Source organism: Lemur catta, chromosome 1 (genome assembly GCF_020740605.2).
Source record: "Lemur catta isolate mLemCat1 chromosome 1, mLemCat1.pri, whole genome shotgun sequence".
NCBI lineage: Eukaryota > Metazoa > Chordata > Mammalia > Primates > Lemuridae > Lemur > Lemur catta.
Genome location: NC_059128.1, coordinates 220,395,142 through 220,418,579, shown reverse-complemented (window position 1 = coordinate 220,418,579; position 23,438 = coordinate 220,395,142). Strand labels below are relative to the sequence as shown.

The 23,438-nt window shown below is 46.2% G+C and overlaps 1 protein-coding gene across 2 annotated transcripts; it reads right to left on the bottom strand.

Moving 5' to 3' along the window:
• Nucleotides 1–406: 406 nt before the first annotated feature.
• Nucleotides 407–23,033, bottom strand: LOC123630454 (tumor necrosis factor receptor superfamily member 10A-like). Of its 2 annotated transcripts, none has more exons than XM_045540089.1 (10): nucleotides 22,743–23,033; nucleotides 16,197–16,299; nucleotides 10,351–10,461; nucleotides 9,171–9,282; nucleotides 8,231–8,304; nucleotides 8,043–8,144; nucleotides 7,503–7,534; nucleotides 6,882–7,067; nucleotides 3,781–3,853; nucleotides 407–2,420 (listed from the first exon to the last, which is right to left on the bottom strand). In XM_045540089.1, exons 1-10 carry the CDS (start codon nucleotides 22,845–22,847, stop codon nucleotides 2,107–2,109), a joined length of 1,212 nt encoding a protein of 403 aa, XP_045396045.1. In that variant the 5' UTR covers nucleotides 22,848–23,033; the 3' UTR covers nucleotides 407–2,106. The 2 variants fall into 2 exon arrangements, with proteins under 2 accessions (XP_045396045.1, XP_045396046.1); XM_045540090.1 differs by having other exon boundaries at nucleotides 10,444–10,461.
• Nucleotides 23,034–23,438: the final 405 nt, after the last annotated feature.

The following is a 23,438-nucleotide window of genomic DNA, read 5'->3' as shown; positions in this document are numbered from 1 at the left end:
ACAGGACTCCTCCGGCAGCCGGGACCGGCTTACCCCTCAGGGGCTGCCGCTCTTCCCGACAGCTCTGGCAGAGCCAGTCTGTCGTATTCGGGAGCCCAGCAGCCCCGGGTGCCTCCCGGAGAACCACCTGGGGCGCTGCGGGTGAGCCAGGGCAGGGTTGGTGTCCCTGTGCCCAGAGGGAAGGGCAGGCGGGAGACAGAGGGGAAGGAAGGCTGAGTTCCGGCCCCCCTGAACCTGAGAGTCCCCACTCCAGAGAGCCAGAAGCAGGAAGCACCCCCTCGCAGGGCAAGCCTGAAGGCACACAGGGGAGGAAAGTGAGTCACACAGCAAGAACACACCCTGGGCTGTTTCAGAGAAGGGAAGGATGGGGACCAAAAAGCCAAACAAACAACAAAAACCACACCTCTTTTTATATAAGGTTTCACATTTAATTTGGTCATCAATTCATAAATACGTGAATATTTCATATCTAACTGCCTTCGTCGTGTTGCTTAACAGTACTAGCACAGATTCCAACAGGGACTTTCCACGGAACAGGAGCACCAAACGATACCCAACACTAAGGAAATACCGTGCTAAGTGCCTGTCATGTGTCACTGTATTGTTTGGCCTGTGTATTAAACTAAACCAAACCAACCACCCAACAAACAAACCCCAACAATTTCATGTTGTCACAAAGTTTACCTTAAAAGACTAAGCATAACAAACAATGATAAGGCTAATACTCTACAAACATCTTCAGGGAAGTCCTCAGAGAAAGGGGCGAGGGGCTGAGACAGTTCTCCTCTAGTACCTACTCACTTATGAACATCTACCTATAAATAAATAAATAAATATTCACATGCCTATAAAATCGCCAAGTTTAAAAGACTGGCCCTTTAGAAGTTGTCAGTCCTCCAAGCCCAGTGGGATCAAAGTACACGGCAGGGAGAACTAGAGCCCAAATGGTGAGAACTTACACAGGAAGGATTTTTCTTCTTCTTTTTCCTTTGTATTTCTTACAATACTTGGACATAAGTAAATGCTCACATACTAAGACGGATGGATCTTACAATATAACAAACACAAGTAAAAAGTGGGATAAAAAAGTGTGAACAGAAAAAGAATGACATCCTAAACAATACACATTCAATACACCCACAAACATAGAATTTTACTTAAATGGAGCATGTCAGTTCTTGACATGCTCACGGCCAAAGAATGACCAGATGCACCAAAGTAAGGCAAGCATGAAAAAAGGAGAGAAAGATAGCATTATAGAGCGAGAGCAAGATATAGGTTTACAGAGCATGGTACATACGCCACAGATGATGACCACAGACCCACTGTCACGGCAAAGGGTGAGCAAAATGAAGGAGACAACAGGTCCTGGTTACGGTCTACAACTTGTTTTATAGTGCCCGGATTGGGACCTCCCTATGGCTCAGACGTCACCATGGAACCACTATGAGTGGACATTTGGGAGTTGCATGACCTGAGTCTTATTTCTTTTTTTTTATACTCCTAAGCTTCATGTTGTCTTTTTGGCTCCAAAATTTACTACTGTTTCTCCTCCTTTTGATCTTCCTTTTGCTCCCCAGTGTCAATGACGTGAGTCTTAGATTATGCCTGTGGGTTGTTCTAGCTCAATTTCCAGACACTGTGGTACTTAATACTGCTTGGCCCATGGGCTAGACAGTCCTCTGCAATCTTTTGCAGCTGGTGCACTAAATTGATTGGCAGATTTGTAGGGGATTCCCTCCTCCCCCAGGTATGGCAGTTGCTGGGGAGAGGATTAGGGTGGGGCAGCATCAAGATGGGGGCCTGGAGCCCACGTTTGTCCTTCCTCTCAGGTGGGGCAATTACACCAAGGCAACAGCACCCACTTTCATCCCTGGGAGACCTGGAATCCCTCACTATCTACCTAACATTTGTACTCCAAGTCTACAGAAAAAGTTGTAGGATGTTTCATCTGCTGGATGATAGTACATGTCAGAGTTTCTTCAAGTATCAGTCATATGAAATTTTTGCCTATTTCCTAAAGGCTGATGTCCAATTGTGATTCTTTTTCTAGGAAAAAAAGGTAAACTAGGGAAGCTCTGGAGTCCTACAGAGATTCTTTCACACTCAGGACACAGCAGAGCCTGCCCTGTCGTCTAGATAGATGAACTTCCCGGAGCCCACTAGGTGGTCCTCAATGGTCTCCTTTGTGCACCTTTCTCCCAGCGCGTCCAGGGCCTCCAGCAGGGTGTGCACCGAGGCCTCCCGCCCCGTCCTGCTGACCCATTTCACTAGCATTTCGTACAAGGCGTCTTTTGGGCTTGAGGCACACGCTCTGGCCACGTGGATATCATTGTCTGTCAGGCCCATAAGTCTCATGAGTGGATTCCAGGACTCATAGGGCACGATGTCTGGAAAGTAGTCGAAGAACAGCCTCAGAGCTAGGTGGAAAAAAGCCATAGAGACAGTCAGATGAGTTGGAACTCAGTTCAGAAAGGGCAGAGGATCCTGCATCACACCTAGAACCCAAGGGTAGAACCTACTGGGCTCTCCTGCAGACGGACCTGCAGTGTCCTGACCTTCTCCCCATCCACAGAGAACCAGCCCACATTGCTAGGGCCCCACCTGCACCCAAGGTGCTGTGGGGGAGTCAAGGTCACCAGAGAATGCTGCCCTAGGGAAGGGTTGGTAGCCCTCCTGGGGACGATGGAGGGACGTTGTGGAGGCAGAAAACAATGTGGGGTACAAGCCAGAGGGTGGGGCAAAGAGTGGTGCAGCAGGGCCTCAGAGGAGGGAAGCTGATTGGGCTGCACTTGTCATGGGAGCAGGTCCCAGGGCAGCCAGGCCTGTATCTGTGGAAAGCCCAGGGGCTGCTAGGAAGAGTCTCTGGTTCACACCTAGCTCAGCCTCACTCCCTAGCACTGGGGCAGGGCCAGGTGGGGCAACAGACTGAGCAAGAAGTGAACCTTAAAACGGAGCAACCCCACCCAGCCCAAGCCTACAAAGGGATTAAGTGAGATGTGTGTGCAACATGCTGCACCGTCCTTAGGGACAGAGGGTGGCCAGGAATACGAGGCTGTGTTTTTTTTTTTTTTTCTTCTTTTTGAGACAGGTCTCACTTTTGTTGCCCAAGCTAGAGTGCAGTGTCATCATAGCTCACTGCAACCTCAAAGTCCTGGGCTCAAGCGGTCCTCCTGCCTCAGCCTCACAAGTAGCTGAGACTACAGGCTAATACCACCATACCCGGCTAGAGGCTTTGTTTTCTAACAGACTCATTTAAAGAAAATAAAAAGAAACAAATGATATTATTTTAATGTAAGGTACTGACTCAATATATACAATATAATTTTAATATACAATTTCAGTGAGATATTTTGATATTTTCCTTTTTTTTTTTTGCATTAAGTCTTTGAAATCCTGTCTGTAGTTTACACTACAGCTCAGCAAACTAGATCTCAGTAGCTTCCTGGGGCCAGTGAGTGCCACGCAAGACAGTGCAGTCCCTCAGGAGGCCACTGGGGGGCTGACCCAAGCCCTGAACAAGGGAGGAGGGCGGAGGTGGACAAGGGCCTGGGCAGAGTTGTTAGGGTCATCGTCATTAGGGCACAGAGAGGGTGAGGTAAAGTGGAAGAGAAGAAGAGATGTGAGAGGGGCATTTATGGTCCAGTGACAATAGCATCGGATCCCTTGCTTCTGGCACTGAATGTTCTGGGAGAGTCCCTATCAGCTACGGGGATGGCAGTTAGGACACTGTCCCTGTTCCCTGTCCTCCTGCTGCATCATCAAGAACAAAACACTTACTGTCAATGGGGTCAGCGCCATTTGCTGGAACCAGCAGCCTCCTCCTCTGAGACCCTTCAGCTTCCGTGGGGCCCTGTAACACACAGTGGGGAACGCTCTTGGGCAGGGCCAGGAATCTTGGATTCCAGTGCCGCCCTGACAGCCAGCTGGCTGTGAAACGTACAGCACGTCACTTTCAGAACAATGTTCTGCCATCAAGACAGGAAAGAAAACAATGTGGACTCTTGGAAGAGGCTGACGCAATGATCTTATTTTAGATCACACTGTACACTTAAAAACCCCAAGGTTTAAATAGCAATAATTAAAAATGAATATGTCCCCATGAAGGTTAAAACACATAGCAGACACAATAAATTAGAAAATGGAATTACAAAAGGCCCAAAATATTAATACAAAGAAACAACTTTGACAAGGAACAGGAATATTTGTCTGAAACAAAACCCAAAAATCTTGACTAAGTCATAGTAAAACACTTGACCTCAAATACTACCTTCTTTGAAAAGAAAACTATTGAATATTGAAAAGCTCTTGATTCTCCCTAGATTAGTTTATTAAAGTAATATAAAAAAAGTCAAGGGATTTTTTTGGAGGTGTTGGAGAAAATCTTACAAAATAACTCTATATTTTAGAAAAGAAAATCCAAAGGTAAGAAGCAACAGCTGCTCCAGATGAGAAGGAATCAGTGGGAAAACTCCAGAAATATGAAGAATCAAAGCAAAAGGACACCTCCAAAAGGGAACCACCTCTCTAGCAATGGATACCAACCAAAATCTGAAATGACAGATGAAGAATTTAAAACATAGATTGTAAGGAAAGTCAATGAAATGCAGGAAAAAACACAAAAAAACTATTTTAAAAAATGCAGGAAATGAATAAAAATTCACTAAAGAAATTGAAATATTAAAGAAAAATCAGGCCAGGCACGGGGGCTCATGCCTGTAATCCTAGCACTCTGGGAGGCTGAGGCGGGTGGATCATTTGAGCTCAGGAGTTCAAGACCAGCCTGAGCAAGAGTGAGACCTCATCTCTACTAAAAACTATAAAGAAATTATATGGACAACTAAAAATATATACAGAAAAAATTAGCCGGACATGGTGGCACATGCCTGTAGTCCCAGCTACTTGGGAGGCTGAGGCAGAAGGATCGCTTGAGCCCAGGAGTTTGAGGTTGCTGTGAGCTAGGCAACACAGTGAGACTCTGTCTCAAAAAAAAAAGAAAAAAGAAAAAAAGAAAAATCAAACAGAACTTCTAGAAATGAACAATTCATTCAAGGAATTACAAAACACAGTGGAAAGCCTTAAGAACAGTTTAGATCAAGCAGAAGAAAGAATCTCAGAGATTGAAGACAACACCTTTTGATTAAACAAGTCAGTCACAGAGATAGAGCAGAAAAATAAGAGAAAAGACTAAAGCCTACAAGAAATATGGGATTATGTAAAGAGGCCTAACATGAAAATCACAGGCATCCCTGAGGGTGAAGAACAAAATACACAAGGGTTGGGCTGGGCGTGGTGGCTCACACCTGTAATCCTAGCACTTTGGGAGGCCGAGGTGGGAGGGTGGCATGAGCCGGGGAGTTTGACACCAGCCTGAGCAAGAGTAAGTCTCTACAAAAAAGAGAAAAATTAGCCAGGTGTGGTGGCTAACAGTCTGTAGTCCAAGCTACTCAGTAGGCTAAGGCAGGAGGATTGCTTGAACCCAGGAGTTTGAGGTTGCAGTGAGCTATGATGACACCACTGCATGCTAGTCTGGGTGACAGCAAGACCATGCCTCGGGGCGGGGGGGGGGGGTAAGGAAGGAAAGAAAAAGAAAATAAAAGGCACTTCTAGACATTGACTCAGAAATTCTACTTCTTCTTGGAAGCCTCTCTACAAACAGGATCAGAAATCTGGAAAAAGATTCACTTTCAAATATGTTCAATGTAATAATACTTTTAGAGTAAATTTAACACTCCTGCTGTTACAAGCTAGGGCTCTCCGAGTTCTATTAGGAGCAAATGGCAGAGATCACGCAGCCCTTATTCAGTAATCAACAAACCCCGGGCACCCACTCTGCGCCTGCGTGGCTCTAGGCTCTGGGGACATGGCCAGAACAGGACAGGGACTTAGAAGAAGGTCCCACAGAGTGAGGCGGTCACCACTTGGGTGCGGCTGCTCCAGCCCGTGCAGCCCCAGCCCCTGCAGTCCCTCTGTTAGGCAGATAGAATCTCCAGCTCTTCTCAGACAAAGGCTCCCTGCTTTGGTGCTGTCTTGAGCAATTGCTCCACCTGGGAAGAAGGATAAGGGCGGGCACTCCATTTTTGTGTTGCCTCCCCTCAATCCTATCCTGAGCAACTGCTCCAGTTGAGGAAGGAGGGAATGCATTATCAATCTAGGAATCCCCAGCCCAGGCATCGTAAGATTCAGAAAAATGACCTAAAGTAACCTAAGGGTATTTAATATGTCATTAGCTTGAAACTGCATTGTGGTCCACGCCCCCCAGGTGGGCGGGAGCTCATCTATGCAGATGGAATTTTGAGGACATCTGTTTGTTGGTCATTTGATAACATCCTTCACCGCCCAAGAGCCCTCCTCCAGACTAGGCTAATAAAAGGAAACAATACAAGAGGTCAGGAAGAAATGAATAGGTCAGAGAGTGAGTGAGGAAGTGGGTGGGGCAGTCAGTGAGGAAGTGAGTGGGGCAGTCAGTCAGTTGGTCTGTCTCTCTCCACTCTCGGACAGACTGGTTTTATCCTACAATAAGGAGCTGCTCTCGTGAAACTGCTCCCTGCCTGAAGTTACTCCGTCGTATTGGACTTCCTGGTGATTTTTCCAAGAAAGGAGTCAGAGGACTGGGAAAATAGTCTGGACTTGACACCTTGGTGTGTCTGGTCATTTTTCGGCCAAGAGCACACCAAGAATGGAGGGCAGACTCCCATCCAGACATCTTGGGTGGTGCCAAAACCTGGGATTCTGACACCTCCATCCCCTGCAGTACCTCTGTCCCCTACAGTCCCTCTACTCCGTCAAGCTCCGCTTTCCCCTGGGCCACCCTCGCCCTCTGTCTACAAAGTCCTGGGGCAGCAGTAAGACTAGGACATGGCACAGCCAATCCCACTCACCAGATGCTCTGCCTCCCTTGGGGACAGTATGGTGACACCTCTGAGATCTGCTGGCTCCTGGCTTTCCATTTCCATTTTCTTCTCAGAGACTGGGGTGGGCCGCAAGTCTCTGTTGTTCAGCATCTCGTTTTTGACATTGTCCTCAGCCCCAGGCCCTCGTGGGGAACTCCAGCACCAGGAAAAGACCTTGGGGAGGCAAAGAGCAGACTCAGGACTCCACACCCAGGGCTCCCTTCAGGTCCCCCAGGGCACTGCTGCTCCTAGCATCCCCACCTCTCCCAGTGGGGTCACCCCATGTGGGCAGAGGCTGAGCACATCCAGCATCTGCCACTGGCACCACGCCCCTGGTGCTGTGCTAAGGTGGGTCATCCCCATTGCCAAGGTGCAGAGCTGTGGGGTGGGAGTGTCACCCAGGCGGCAGGAAGGACAGGGCTACAGCATGGCCTGCAGGGTGCTCTAAGTAGCCATGTGCCCTGCACGGTCAGCCAGAACCCCCAGGCCACTGCAGAGAGCCAGGACGGCATTACAGGACAATGAGGATGCGACCACCCAGGGCTCTGTGTGGGCAGGAAGCAGTTCCTGAGCACCTGGTACCCCCAGGTCCTGGAGAAACCAACTCACTCTGCCCACGAATTTGGGGTCCTGGTCACAACCTGGAAGAGAAGGGAGACCCCTTAGCAAACAGGGAGGGGTCTCATGCAACACCCCCCTCCCTGAGGACAGTGCCTGGGCAGGGGTGGGCTGGGGGTTGAAACACTGGACAAGCAGCCTGGGGCTGGGGACAGAGATGGGGCCTTTCCAACTCTGGGGCATCCTCAGGAGGGAGGAGGTGGAGGAAGTAAAGTAAATACAAACACATGTAAAATCTGCTGCGTTCTGCTCTGACCAAAGCCCTGTAAACCCCTGAGCACTCTGGTGCTGACCCTGGGCCCCCAGTGGAGGAGCCGACTCCCTCCCTGCCCTGACTGGGCCCTGAAGATGGGGCAGGGGGAGGGGGCTGGCCCTGCCCTCAGGTCCTGGTCCTGGGGACGCAGGTGAGGTGGGAGATGGAGCGACCACCACAGGGGTTTGGCGGACGGGGGGAGGGTGTTGCCGCCTGTGGAGCAGGGTTGGGGGACGGCCAGAGAGCGCCCAGTGGCCCCTCCCTCAGCCAACACCTACCTGAGCAGTTGTGCTTCCGGCAAAGAAGTGTCACCACCACGACCACCAGGAGCAAGACAACCACAGCCCCGAATACAATCTGCATTGCGAGGAGCCCACTGCCTGGGGACGGGAGGGCAGAGGTGGAATTCCCAGCCTAGTGGTCGCTGGCTCTCCAGGAGCTGGGGCTTCCCCAGACGCCTTAGTACCTGATCCTTTGTGGACGCACACAAGGTCACTCCAGGGGGTACAAGGCCTGTCCTCGACCATCCCATCTGGGCACCTGGGGACACATAGGGAGGAGAGGTGGGATTCCATGAGGGAAGGCCGGCCAGGTGGGACAAAAGAGGAGCCTCTGCCCCCGACCCCCGGCCCACTGTCCCTGAGCAGGAGACAGAGGAAGGATGGGCTCCTCATGTCTCTGGGGGCCCTGCTCTCCCTTGCTGAGTCTGGGGAAGGATCTGAGCACATGAACTTCAGCCCCTCAGGATCCCTGCTCAGTGGTCACGGCTGTGGCCTCCAGGAACCTTCTCTTCTGGGAACGTGTGGAGCTTCCAATGGGCTGCAGGGGAGGCCCCGAGTTAGCAGGAACCTTGCTCCAGGGGAAGTCAGAAGACCTCGTGGCCACAAGCTGAGCCACGTCCTCCAACCAACCCTTGCTACCACTGAGCTCCCGTCCCCACCTGTCTGCCCGTCCCTACTTGGCTTTATTATGATCTCTGTGGCCACGGGCTCTTTTGTCTTCATGGTCCCTGCTTGGATAAAAAATTATTAAAAATTGCATTTTAGGACTCAAATTTGTTTAAGGATAATTATTAATACATCCCAAGGTGGATTATTTGCAGTTATGATTTCAAAATAAACTATTTCATAGGCCCCTAAGAATACCATGGGCCCTAAGTCCTGGCCTCCTGTGCCCAGTGGGCCATGTGCTGGGAAGGTGTGGGAAGGGGCTGCTGCAAGGGGGCAGGGTGGGGACAGGCAGATGGACCAGGAGGGGTCATCACAGGCTCAGGACACCCCACAGGGTCAGGGAAGCCCCATGGGGGTAGAGGCCCCATGGGGCCCAGGGGAAAGAAGGGGATGTAAGGAAAGTCAGGTCTTCTGGGGTTCCCTTGAGCACAGGGAGCCCCCTGCCTCTTGTCTCACCTAGTTTGGCATTTCTGGCAGAACTCAGGGGAATCTTCTCCTCGGAAAGTGCCTGGTTTGCACTGACACTCTCTGTTTCTGGTCGTGGTGCAGTTACTTCTTGGCTCTTCATCTGGAGACAAAGGAGAAGTCTTCGGGGATATGTTTCCTTGGCATGTCCCTCAACCCTTCCTCACCACCCCGACCTCTTCCCACTCAGCTCAACTCAGGTCATCAAGGAGCTCAGAGGCCCAGTTTCTGCATCAACCCACTTGGGGTACACAGAAGACAGTCACCCTTTAGCTGTCACTAATAGAGTCATACAACAACGACCAACATTCATTATCTATTACATCAGATTAGGGAAAAAAACCGTTTAGATAACATGGTCAGTAGCAAGGGAGGTGCAGGGGTAGAACAAGTGAGACCCTAGCAGGAGAAGAGCCCTTGGGTGACTTCCCAAAAGCCTGGCCCTGCTGGCGAGGAGGGAGGGGCCTGAGGACATGGGGCTGAGAGAGGCACCTGCCAGGAGCACAGAGGCAGGGGGAGAGCCTGGGCCAGGCCAGACCCATGTCACAGCTGAAACCCAGCCCTTTCCCCTTGGCCACACCTTCTCCATGCTGTCAGGGTACCCCCATGCCCTTGTAACTGATTTTTAAAAAGATTTCCCTATCAGGTGGCATGCATTATAAAAACAATTTATGGTGGGGTTTTTTTGTTTTTGTTTTGAGACAGTCTTTCTCTTTTGCCCGGGCTAGAGTGCCATGGGCGTCAGCCTAGCTCACAGCAACCTCAAACTCTTGGGCTCAAGTGATCCTCCTGCCTCAGCTTCCTGAGTAGCTGGGACTACAGGCACACGCCACCATGCCCGGCTAACTTTTTCTATATATTTTGAGTTGTCTGGTTAATTTCTTTCTATTTTTAGTAGAGACAGGGTCTCACTGTTGCTCAGGCTGGTCTCGAACTCCTGACCTCAAGCTATCCTCCCGCCTCGGCCTCCCAGAGAGCTAGGATTACAAGTGTGAGGCTCCACAATTTATGTTTTATTTATTTAATGACTTAAAGATATTATCATGGAATAATAGGGTTTGATGAAGACCAAGCTGGACTGGAACCTAGATCTCCTGATTCCATTTATGCTACAACTTTATGTCATCACCCTGCATTCCATCTTCGGGCACAGGGTCCACATATTCTGTACCTGAATTACAAACTGTGCAGGGCAAGCAGGAAGACAGGGCATTCCAATGAGTGGTGTAGTCCACTCCATAGCTGCAGGAGCGACAATCTCTACCTTCTAATATGTGGGTTCCTGGGAGGGGAGAGAAAAAGCTGATGAATGAATCTTCACAGGATTCTCAGAGGCTGGAGTACTCTTCTTTCAGCCATTAGTGGAATCCAAACAGGGAAATCCACTGTACCTGGCTTGGTCAGTTCATCAATTCCACATTTGTTACATACCTTAGACCAGCACTGCTGACAGAAATATAATACAAGCCACAAATTAAATTTGAATTCATACTCACCACATTAAAAAAGTGAAAGAGTGAGTTAATTTTAATAATGCAGTTTTACTTAACATACCCAAAATAATATCACTTAAATGTATAACCAATGTAAAACATGGAGATACAATACTTTACATTTTTTATAGTATGTTTTCAAAGCATAGTCCGTATTTCTCACTCAAAGCATATCTCAATGTGAAGTAGCATATTTCAAGTGATGAACAGTCCCATGGGCCTACTGACTACCTCTATTGGACAGCACCTTCGTAGACCCTGGAAACTCACATAAGAAAGTCCTAATACCTGTCCTCAATGAGCTCCCTGTTAGTGGAAGATACAAACAGGCACAGAAGTAATATGATAATGGGAAAAGCCTTCAAAATTAAAGCTCTGGTCATCAGCCATGGAAGGAAAATGGAAGGAAAAATGGATCCTACCTCTACAGAGTCAAAGAATGACCCAAAGAAATGAAAGCCAAAGCTACCCTGGATGGGAGCGGCATTTTGAAATTGGAAAGTGTGAGTCCCCCAACTTTGTTTTTCTTTTACAAGATTGTTTTGGTTGATCTAGGTCTTTTTATTAATAAATTTCCTATGACCTTGAGGATGGGTTCTTCCATTTTTGAAATAACACTGTTGGGATATTAATAAGCAATGCATCTGTATATCATTTTGGTTAGTTTGTCATCTTCACATTATTAAGTTTTCCAATCCATAAACACAGAATGTCTTCCTGTTTATTTAGGTTTTTTTTTTTTTCATTTCTTTTAGCAATGTTTTGTATTTTTCAGTGTAAAAGTCTTTCAGTAGCAATGAACAATCCAAAAATGAAATTAAAAAAACAGTTTCATTCATAGTGGCTTAAAAAGAATAAAGCATTTAGGAATAAATTTAACAAGGAGGCACAAGAATTTTGAAATACACATCCAAGAAGCTAAACAATCTTCAAGCAGGCTAAATTCAAAGAAAACCAGACCAAGACACACTATAGTCAAATGGATAAAAGCCAAACACAAACAGAAAATCTTGAAAGCAGCAAGTACTCAGTATGTACCGGGGAACCTCAACTGATTTCTCATCAGAAACCGTACTGATCATGACACAGTGAATGATGTATTTAAAGGGTTGAAAAAAAAATTCTTCAACCAATAATTCTATATCCAGCAAAACTATCCTTCAAGAATGAAGGCGAAATTAAGACATTCCCTGATAAACAAAAACTAGTGGAGTGCATTACTAGTACACTTGACCTGTGAAATGTTAAAGGGAGTCCTTCAGGCTGAAATGAAATGATATTATGCAGTAGCTCAAAGCCATATGAAGAAATAAAGAACACTGGAATAGGTAACTACATAGATAAATATAAATGCCAGTATGCCATAGTCTACTGGGCTGCTATAAAATATAACCACAGGCTGAGTGGCTCCAACAATAGACATTTATTTCTCACAGTTCTGGAAGCAGCCACTATCTTGCTGTGTGTTCACATGAACTTTTCCTTTTGCACACGTGGAAAGAGAGAGAGAGAGAGAGAGACTGTGCACGCAAGTTGTCTGGTATCTCTTCTTAAAAGGGCACTAATCCCATCATGAGGGCTCCACCCTCATGACCTCATCTAAACTTAATTACTTCCCAATGACACCATCTCCATATACGACCACATGGGTGGAAAGGCTTCACCATATGAATTTTGGGAGACAAGATTCAGTCCACAGCACAGTATTATGGTACCATTGGTTTGTAAATCCTCTTTTTTTACCTATATGGTTTAAAAAGAAAATGCATAAAACAATAATTATAAATCTATGTTGATAAGCACATGATGTACAAGGATGTGTTTATGACAACAACAATATGAAGGAGAATTGTTTTTTTTATAGCCAGGATTCACAGGTCCAGAAATCAAGGGGTGCAAATGGGAGTGGCACCACTCACTAGCATCTTTAGTGGCCCACTAGCAAAATGTTGGCTTCCTGTTCCTGAAACTTTATGCTTTGCTGGCCTCAAGTTCTTAGTTTCCAAGTTTCACCAGAGGACACAGCAATGATTTCATCTATTATATGAATGACTTGAAGTTAGGACTGCTACCTGGCCACTTTGGGTTCCCTGTGTTTCTGAATCAACAGGCAAAAAAGTTACTTAATGGTGCGATTGATCCTGAATACCAAGGGAGACATCAGACTGCTATTCCATAGTGGAGGTAAGAAAGAGTATGCTGGAATACAGGAGATTCCTTAGGGCATTGGTCTCCAACCTTTTTGGGTCCAGGGACCGGTTTTATGGAAAACAATTTTTCCAGTGACTGGGGTGGAGGGATGGGGTTTGGCATGATTTTGCAGCTGCTCCCCAGCACTAGCATCACCGCCTCAGCTCCACCTCAGATCATCAGGCATTAGATTCTCACAAGGAGCTCGCAACCTAAGTCCCTTACATGCACAGTTTACAGTAGGGTTCGTTCTCCTATGAGAATCTAATGCTGCTGTTGATCTGACAGGAGGGAGAGCTCAGGCAGTGATGCGAGTGATGGGGAGTGGCTGCAAATATAGATGAAGCTTTGCTCTCAGCCCCGTTCCTGAAAGGCCATGGACCTGTACTGGTCTGAGGCCCGGGCATTGGGGACCACAGCCTTAGGGCAACTCTTAGTGTCACCATGCCCTGTGATTAAAGCCAATGGAAATCTATGGGTCTCCCTACCAGACGTAGAGCCATGACCAGCTGAAGTGCTTGGTGAGGGCAAAAGGAATACAGAGTGGGTAGTTGAAGAAGGTAGTTATAAATGTCAGCTAATATCAGCTATAACTATTAATACCTGACCAGTTATTGAAACAAAGACTGTAATTGTTCTAAGTATTTCTTCCTGATTTTGTTATGCTTATGTTTTTGTGTGTAGATATGTTAAGCAAATACCTTTGTTTTCTCCCCTTTCTCATCCCTTTATATAACATAAGATGCATTGACTTTACATCATAGTGTTTAACTGTTGTTAATTTACATCATAGTATTTAAGTTACAGGATAGAAAGAAGAAGAGTAAACAACATCCAAGGACTTTGCATTCTCTTCTGGAGAAAGGGTCAGTGTGTTTTTGGTTGTATACAGAATAGTTGTAACGTGTTAGGCAGAAGTGTGACCTTGTTATTGCCTTTATTTGGAGATTAAGTATGGTCTAATAATTCTGTATTAGTCAGGGCTCTCCAGAGGGAGATTTGTCTTAAGAAATTGGTTCACACCATTGTGGAGACTGACAAATCCAAAAGGTAACAGGTAAGCCAGCAGGGAAGAGTTGCAGCTCAAGTCAAAGGTCACCTCCTGGCAGAATTGCCTCTTCCTTGGGGGAGCTCAATTTCTTTTCTATTAAGGCCTTCAACTGATTAAATTAAGTCTACCTACATTATGGGGGTAATCTGCTTTACTCAAGTCTACTGATTCAAATGTTAATCCTATCTAAATAATACCTGCCCAGAAACATCTAGAATAATGTTTAACCAAGTTGACACATAAAATTAACCATCACAAGTCTACCCTTGTCAACTCCATACCACATACATGTCCTTAAGATCTAGGTTAATGGTCACACAAGGTGCAAAGAACACAGGAATCAAAATGGTACACAAGAAAACAACTAAATATATATGTATATATATATATATATATATTTATGAAGGCAGTAATGGAAGAATTGAGGAACAAAATGTATAAGACTTAAAGAAAACAAATAGCTAAAGAGCAGAAACAAGTCCTTCCTTGCCAGTAATTATGTTAAACAAAAAATGGTTTAAACTCTTCCATTGGCCAGATGCAGTGGCTCTTGCCTGTAATCCTAGCACTCTGGGAGGCTAGGCTAGGAGGATTGCTTGGGTTCAGGAGTTCAAGACCAGCCTGACCAAGAGCAAGACACAGTCTCTACAAAAAATAGAAAAATTAGCTTGGCGTGGTGGCATGAGTCCTTAGTCCCAGCTACTCAGGAGGCTGAGGCAGGAGGATCACTTAAGCCCAGGAGTTGGAGGCTGCAGTGAGCTATGATGATGACACTGAACTCTACCCAGGGTGACAGAGACTCTGCCTTCCCCCCCACCCCCCGCAAAAAAGGAGTGAAGAAAATCTAAGAGAAATATCATAGAAATGGTATCTGCCTCATGAACAGATTCTCAACCTCATTCACCCTATGAGAAATGAAAATTTAGAGGAGATTCTGTGTCTGGATCCTTGGCATGTGGTGCCCACTCTTGTGGAAGGAAGCTTCTCCCCGTTCCGGGACACAAGTTCCATGGACAGTTCCTTCCCAGCCCTTTCGCTGACCTGTCCCCTGGACTGGCGCCTCTATGTCTGGGTCCTTGTGCTGCCTCTCTTCAGTATCTACAGTTTCCTTCTGGGGGACCCCCACAAGACTGAGGCTTCAAGAATCACCTATGTGCTGGGCTCCCCAAATGTGTACTGCTGGCCCTGCCACACTGTCCCCTCAGAGGCTCAATTCACCCTGAGCAGTTGGGTTTGGTGCCTCACTTGTCCTCACTCCCTAAATACAATCCATCCTCAAGTGCCAACAGTTCACCCCAAATACATCCAGAGTCCTTCCTACTCCTTCAGCTCCCTTGTCTCAATCCTGGACTGTAGCAATAGGCTCTTCCTTCTCCACGATCTGACCCTTGACAAGCCCTCCTGTACAAGGAGGGTTTGCTTTCCTGGAAGGGAGGGGCAGCCTTTCCTGTGGTGCCTGGTAATGAAAAGCAAATTTGTTAATGGTTTGTAAAAATCACAGCATGCTACTCTTACCAGCTCCAGAAGCCCTGGTGCAGGAGAAGATCTATTTCTACCTCACACGTATGCAGAAAGAAGGAAACAAGTATGAGACAAACACAACAGTCAAGCAGCCCTGACAGGCATGGCTGCCTCTCCCAGGGCTCAGATGACCCTATGGAGCTGAGACTCCCGCGGTGTAGCATGCCCAGGGGAGCGCCCCCGACAAGGCCCTCCACCTGCGTCCTGCCTTGCCCTCCTTCAATCCAGGAGTAAGCACTAAAAGAACGAATCGGATCCTGGCAGCCCTCTACTGAAAACTTCCCAGCAAAGTGAATCACTCGCAAAATAAAACCCAAATTCCTCCATGCACAACCGGCTCCCACTTGTTCCCTGACCTCTCTGCCCTCCACTCACCCCAGCGGCCTCCCCCTCAGCCCCTGCCCCTGGGCACTCGCAGCTGTGGGGCCCTCTCAGGAGCTCTCTTCCAGGCTTTCTGCACCTCTGGTCCTGCCCCCTTTGGGAGGCCAGCCCACTGTCACCGTCCCCAGGAGGCCTCACCAAGCCCGTGTCTGCCCTACTCAATGATCCCTCAAGGTTCCTGCCAGCCTCTCTGACCACATTCATTCCATCCCAGCAGGAAGGTTCCAGGAGCACAGGGCCCCCTGCCCTCCACTAGCACAGTGCCTGACTCATAGAAGGCATCCAACAAATCCCTGTGGAATAAAGAACCAGGAGTTCAGGAAGCAGAAACCTGGAAGCTCATGGAGACAGGAGAGGAGGAGTAAGGATTGGAGAATGTACCTGGTGGACACAAACCCTCCTTGGGGCTGTGCCTCCGTTGCTGGAGGGCAGTCATCTGCTGGGGAGCCCTGTCCTGGTTTTTGGTGACAGAGTCAGCTGAGACCTGTGGGGTCAAAGCAGGGATGGACATGAGTGGGTTCCAGACTCTCACCCCTCCCAGGATCCATCTCACATTCCCTTCACCCCAGGTGCCCAAACTAAGCAGAACCTCCATCTTCCCTCCAGCTCTAAATTCTCCAACATTCTTTTGTATTTAAGTTTGTCCCTTCACATTTCAGGGCTAGCCAGGTAACATACACTTGAAAAGCTCTTCTTTATCCTTATCTCTTATTATAAAAGAAAACATGTTTATTCCAGAAAATGTGAGCAAGTTTTTAGAAGAATACAAAAACCATATGTGATATTCTCAACTAAAGATAGCATCCATTAATATATTGTCTCATGTAGTGCCACTATTTGGCGATATATATGAATACTCTCCCTCTCTCTCTCTCAGACATATACACACAGACACACACATTTTTACAAATGAGTGTTACACTATATGCAAATTTTTTAAAAATTGGGATCTAGGATCAAATATTAAATAATGAACTTCTAATTTTAAAAAAGGTGCCTGACATACAGACCAATGGAATAGAATAGAGGATCCCAGGAATGAATGCTCACATTTAGTCATATATTGCTTAATGACAGGGATGTGCTATGAGAAATGAGTCGTTAGGCAATTTTGTTTTTGTGCCAACATCATAGAGTGCACTTACACAAACCTAGAAGGGATAGCCTGCTACATACCTAGGCTATATGGTATAGCCTGTTTCTCTTAGGTTAGAAATTGCAGCATGTTACTGTCCTGAATACTGTAGACAATTATAACACAATGGTAAGTATATGGGTATCTAAACACAGAAAAGTTATAGTAAAATTATGGCATTATAATCATATAAGGCCACCATTATGTACGTGGTCCACCATTGACCAAAACATGTTGCTATGTGGTGCATGACTGTATATGGTCAAATGATTTTTGACAAAGGTGCAAAGGCCATTTAATGGGGAAAGGACAATCTTTTCAAATAATCATTTTGGGAAATCTGGATATTGATTCATAAGAAAACAATAAGCTTGTACCCTTACCTTACATATATATAAAAATTAACTCAAAATTAACTCAAAATGGATCAAAAATCTAACATAACAGTGAAAAATATAAAACTCTTAGAAGAAAACATAGAAGCAATTCTTCATGAGCTTGGGTTTGGCAAGGATTTCTTGAATATGACATCAAAAACATAAGCAACATAAGAAAAAAATAGATAAATTGGACTGTATAAAAATTAAAAAATTCTGTGCATCAAATGACAACAGAGTGAGAGGGTAACCCACAGAATAGGAAAAACATTTTGCAGATTATATATCTGATAAGGGTTTAATATCTAGAATATATAAAGGAATCCATCTCATCAATCACAACAACAAAAAACAAACAACCTGGTTAAAAAATGAGGAAAGGACTTGAGTAGACAAGCTCCCGCATGACCAGTGAGTCAATGAAGAAAATTAAATGGGAAATTTTTAAATATCTTAAGAAAATGAAAATGGAAACATAACATACCAAAACCTACAAGATATAGCAAAATCACTTTTAAGAGAAAACTACAATAAAATGCCTACATCAAAAAAGAAGGATGATCTCAAATAAACAACTTAATGTTATGCCTCAAGGATATAAAAAAAGAAGACAAACTAAGCACAAAGTTAGCAGAAGGAAAAAAACAATAAAGATCAGAACAAAAATAAATAAAATAGAGACTGGAAAAAACAATACAAAAGATCAACTAAACTATGAGTTGGTTTTTTGAAAACGTCAAAATACTTCCTCCTCTACGCTTTATAAACTATTCTGTTAAGTGTTGTAAGGTAAGCTTCTTACCACTTGGTTTAAGTATCCCAGATTATTATCTGTACTTTCTTTTATTATGTGATAATGTACTTTTTAAATTTTTCTAATTTGATCTGATTTCATTTTTGACAGTCCTAATTTTTTTGTGAAATCTTTCAGATTTTCTACAAATAAGATCATATCATTTGGAAACAGAGATTATTTTACTTCTTCTTTTACAATTCAGATGCCTTCATTTCTTTTTCTCGGCTAATTGCTTTGGCTAGAACTTCTAGTATCATGTTGAGTGGAAGTGGCAAAAGTGGGTATCTTTATCTTGTTCTTGATCCTAGAAGAAAAGCTTTCAGTCTCACCATTGAGTATGATGTAAGCTGTGGGGTTTTCTAATATGGCTTTTACTATGTTGTAGTAGTTTCCTTCTATTCCTAGTTTGTTGCATATTTTCATCATGAAAGGGTTTTAAATGTTATCAAATGCTTTTCCTGCATCATTTCAGATGATCATGCATGTTTTCCCCCCTTCATTCTATTAATGTGGTGTATTACTTACATTGCTTGATTTTCATTTGTTGAATCATCCCTGTATTCCAGAAATAAATCACACTTGGTCATGGTGTATGATCCATTTAATGTACTGTTGAATTCTCTGTGTTAGTATTTTGTTGAGGACTTTTGCATCAATTGGGGTTATTGATCTGTAGCTTTTTTTTTCTTGTAGTGTCTTTGTTTGGCTTTGGTATCGAGCAATGTTGGCCTCATAGAAAAATTTAAGAAAGGTTCCCTCCTCTTCAATTTTGTGAAAGAGTTTCATAAGGATTGGTATTAGGTCTTCTTTAAAAGTTTGTTAGAATTCACTGGTGAAGCTATCAGGTTCAGGGACTTTTTTTGGTCTGGAGATTTGTGATTACTGATTCTATCTCCTTAGCAGTTCTGGGCCTATTTAGATTTTCTATTTCTTTGAGATTCAGTATTGGCAAGTTTTGTGTTTCTAGGAATTTGGCCATTTCATTCAGGTTATCCAATTCCGATTTACTGGCATGCAGTTGCTCATAGTATTATCTTGGGCTCCCTTTTATTTTTGTAGAGTCAGTAGGAATGTCCCTTCTTTCATTTCCAACTTGAGTAATTAGAGTGTTCTTTTATTTTTCATAACCAATCTAGTTGAAGGTCTGTCAATTGACTTGACATTTTTGAAGAACCAATATTGGGTTTTGTTGATTTTCTGTACTGTTTTTCTATTCTCCATTTTATTTACCTCTGTTCTAATAATTATTTCCTTTATAATGCTAACTCTGGGTTTGGGTCATTCTTCTTTTTCTAGCTCCTAAAGTTGTAAAGTTAGCTTTTGTATTTGAGATCTTTCTGTTTTTGTAATGAAAACATTTCTGGCTATAAATTTTACAAGTGGAATCAGATAGTATCGGTACTTTTCTATGTGGCTTCTTTCGCTCAACATAGTTATTTTGAAATTCACTCATATCGCCCCATGTATCAATATTTCATTCCTTTTAATTACCAGTTGTATTGTGGAATTAATATTATAACATTAATGTAAAATGTAAGAGACTTTGAATAATGTATGTCCATTCATCATCACCCCCCATTCTTTTGCTATAATTGTCTCAGGCATGTACATATGTTACAAACCCCACAAACACTGTGATAGCATTTGATAATGTATATTTTCAACAAATAAAGAGGAAATAATAGTTCTTTATCTGTGTCTTCATATTTTCTAACGATATTCCTCCCTTTCTTAAGACTTAAGTTTCCATTTTGTGTCATCTTTATTCAGACTGAAATTGTCATTTAGCCTTTTGTGTACTGCAGGTCTGCTGCCAATGACGTATTCATACTGTCTCCAAAATCACATTCAGATTCCTAATTCATTTTTCTTTCTTTCTTTCTTTTTTTTTTTTTTTTTTGGAGACAGAGTCTCACTGTGTTGTCCTGGCTAGAGTGCAGTGTCATCATCATAGCTCACTGCAACCTCCAACTCTTGCTCTCAAGCAATCCTCCTGCCTCAGCTTCCCACATAGCTGGGACTACAGATGCACACCACTACTCCCAGCTAATTTTTATATTTTTTGTAGATATGGGGTCTCCAACTCCTGAGCTCAAGCAATCCTCCCTCCTTGGCCTCCCAGAGTGCTAGGATTTCAGGCGTGAGCCACCATGCCTGGCCAGGATTCCTAATTCTTAAAGCCATTTTATGCCCATTTACTTTCTTTTTTGTTAATGACCTCAGACAACTCTCAGATTAGGAAAACTAGAATCCACCCTGAGTCTCTTTTCCTCTTCTTACCAAATCCATCGTATCACCTGTCTGTTTTACCATAATGATTGCCCTCAGATCCATATTGGCTGCCACTCCCTCCTTCAGGATGATACAACGTGACCACTCAACCTAACCACCAGCACACATACCTGATGCTGCCCAGGCCACTTCTGAGGTCTCCCATCTAATCCACTGTCCACTGGGCAACCAATTATCTTTGAAGTGCTGGTAGGATCAGGGATGTCCCTGGTGACTCTGGGCCTGGGCTATCCTCAGCATTCTTTTCAGATCGTCTGTTCTCTCCTCAACCTGCCTGTCATACTTTCCACCTCTCACATTAAACACACTCTACGACCAGGATGAGGACATAATATCAGTGTTAGTGCGGGCATCCTAGAATCCAAGTTATTCATTCACTCAGAAAGGACACAGCTGGCTTCTGGTGACCACACTGTGCAAGGAATTGCACACTTATAGTCCCAGCTACCCAGGAGGCTGAGGAAGGAGGATCACTTGAGCCCACGAGTGTGAAGTTGCAGTGAGCTATGATGACATCACTGCACTCTAGCCCAGGCAAGAGTGATAGCTTGTCTCAAAACCAAAACAACAGCAACAAAATTAACCCAAGCAATCTCTTCTTTCTTCTCTACATCACCCACACACTTAGAGCTGCCCTGGATAATCAACGTTCCTAAACAGTCTGGTTGTTGTGAGGATTAAATGTGTTAATAAGTATATAAAGTGCTGAGAACAAGGCACTTTAAGCACATGCGCTGATTAGCACAATCATGGTTCTCAATGCCATTGTAATCACGCCACATTCTCCCGGCCAACAATAACATAACCCAGCGCCTTGCAAGCGTACAGGCTCCTCTCCGTCAGAGTCAGATATGCAGGAAAGGCATCCCTAGAGGCCTCACAGCCGCTCTGGAAGTGGGGAGAGTAGGGGAAAGTGCGGGGGAGGCGAGGGTGGTGGCATCTTGCTCTTTCTGAGAATTATTTAGGTCTCTGGTGTCACCTCCTCCACCAGACTGCGGGCCCTCAGGAAGTAAAATTCACACGGGGCTCTTTTGTCCTCCCCCAATCCCAGACACAGACTTTCCCAGAGCAAAGGGCTCATCGTCTACTTCATGGGTGGATAACTGTCCCCCGAGACACGTGAGGTGAGCCTAGTGGTGCCCAGCTCACCGCCTGAGAACAGGCTCCAGGCTGCAGCACAGGGGGAGGAGCACAGGCAGGAGCTCCCAGAGGCCGAGTGCAGGGCAGAGACCTGGACAAGCGGCCACACCGAGGACTCTGGAGCCCTCCAGAGGGCACAGTGTCTGCCAAGACTGACTGTGTGCCCCAGAGGAAGCCACCAGGTGAGGGGATGCTGTCAGACATCAGCGGATGGGCCAGGATCCAGGCCCACCCAGGGCTGGGAGTCGCTCATGTTCCTAATCCCGTGGTGGACACACCTCATGACGGGGGTGCTGGCTAGTTACCATCAGGAGGGAACTGCTGTACCCTTAGTAGTTTACTAAATTAGCCCCTGAATAAGGCCACCGAAGATAACATAGAAAATTAAAAGTTAAAATCAGATGATCAAACTGATCCCAATACCCAATACGCTTTAAAAGAACACAACTAGTCTCAGGTGAGGTGGCTCACCTATGCCTGTAATCCTAGCATTTTAGGAGGCTGAGCTGGGAGTATTGCTTGAGGCCAGGAGTTCAAGACCAGCCTGAGCAAGAGGCAGACCCGTCTCTACTAAAAATAGAAAAAATTAGCCGGGCATGGTGGCACATGCCTGTAGTCCCAGCTACCCGGGAGGCTGAGGCAGGAAGATGGCTTGAGCCCAGAAGTTTGAAGCAGCAGTGAGTTATGATAAGGCCACTGCACTCTAGCTGGGGCAACAGAGTAAGGCCTTGTCTCAAAAACAAAACAAAACAAAACAAAAACACAACAAAATTCAATACCCAAGAAAGTAAAATTCACAAGGGGGAAGAGAAGGAGATAGAAAGGGACAGGGAGAGGGATGGAGAGAGGAAGGGGCAGAGGGAGGAAAAATGGAAAGAGGGAAGGCAGACAACCAGGCCAGGCTCCTCGTGGCTCACTGGGCAGCTTCCCGCTGGGCCAGGCCCGCCCGGGGCCTGGAATCCACTCCGAGGCCGCCCGGAGCGCGCTCTTCTCCCTCGCGGCCCTAGTAAGTCCTGCCGGTTGCGGGGACCCCGTTCTTCCCTCGACTCGGGTGCAGGTTCGTCCTGCCCGGACTTGCCCAGCCACAAGTGCCCGGGGCACGCACCCGGTCTTTGTCCCCTATCCCCCCTGCCCCTCCTAGCACCAGGCGTGCTCTCCTCGAGCATCGGACGGCGGCGGGGACTCACCGACAGCAGGACACCTACGACGACCACGGTCTTGACCCAGAGCAGTGACCTGGCTCCCAGCTCGAGACTGGGTCTTGGGGCTCGCCGTGCCGGGGCCAATCCCATGGCGTTAGGGAGCACTCTTGTCCCCAGCCCCGAGAGTCAGACTACAAAGTGGATCAGAAGCCGTAGGCGGGCGGGGCGCGGCGGCTCAGGCGGGTAATTCCAGCGCTGCGGGAGGCCGAGGCGGGAGGATCGCTTGAGCCCGGCAGTTGGAGGCTGCAGAGAGCCACGAGGACGCCCTGCACTCTACCCAGGGCGACAGAGTAAGACTCTGTCTCAAAAAAAGGAAAAACAAGCAAAAAATAATAATAATAAATACATAAAAGAAAGAAAAGAAAAGAAACCACCTCCTGCGGGTCTGGCAGGCAGACCGCGGCGCGCCAAGGTTCGCATTGAAGCTCGCGCCGACTGCACTTTTATACCCACGGGGCGGAGCCAGAGTGTCATCAGCCACACTTGGAGGACGAAAAAAAGAAGAGAGAGAGAATAAAATTCCCTCCGCGGGCACCTCCTCCAGGGCCGGGGCAGAGGAGGAAGCAGGGACTAGCGCCCGAGCCGCCGGGCGCGGGGTTTGTTCCCGGGTCCCGTCGGTGCGGGACAGGCACGCACCGAAACGGGGGAGCGAGCCGGGGCGGGGCGGGGGAGGCGGCGCCG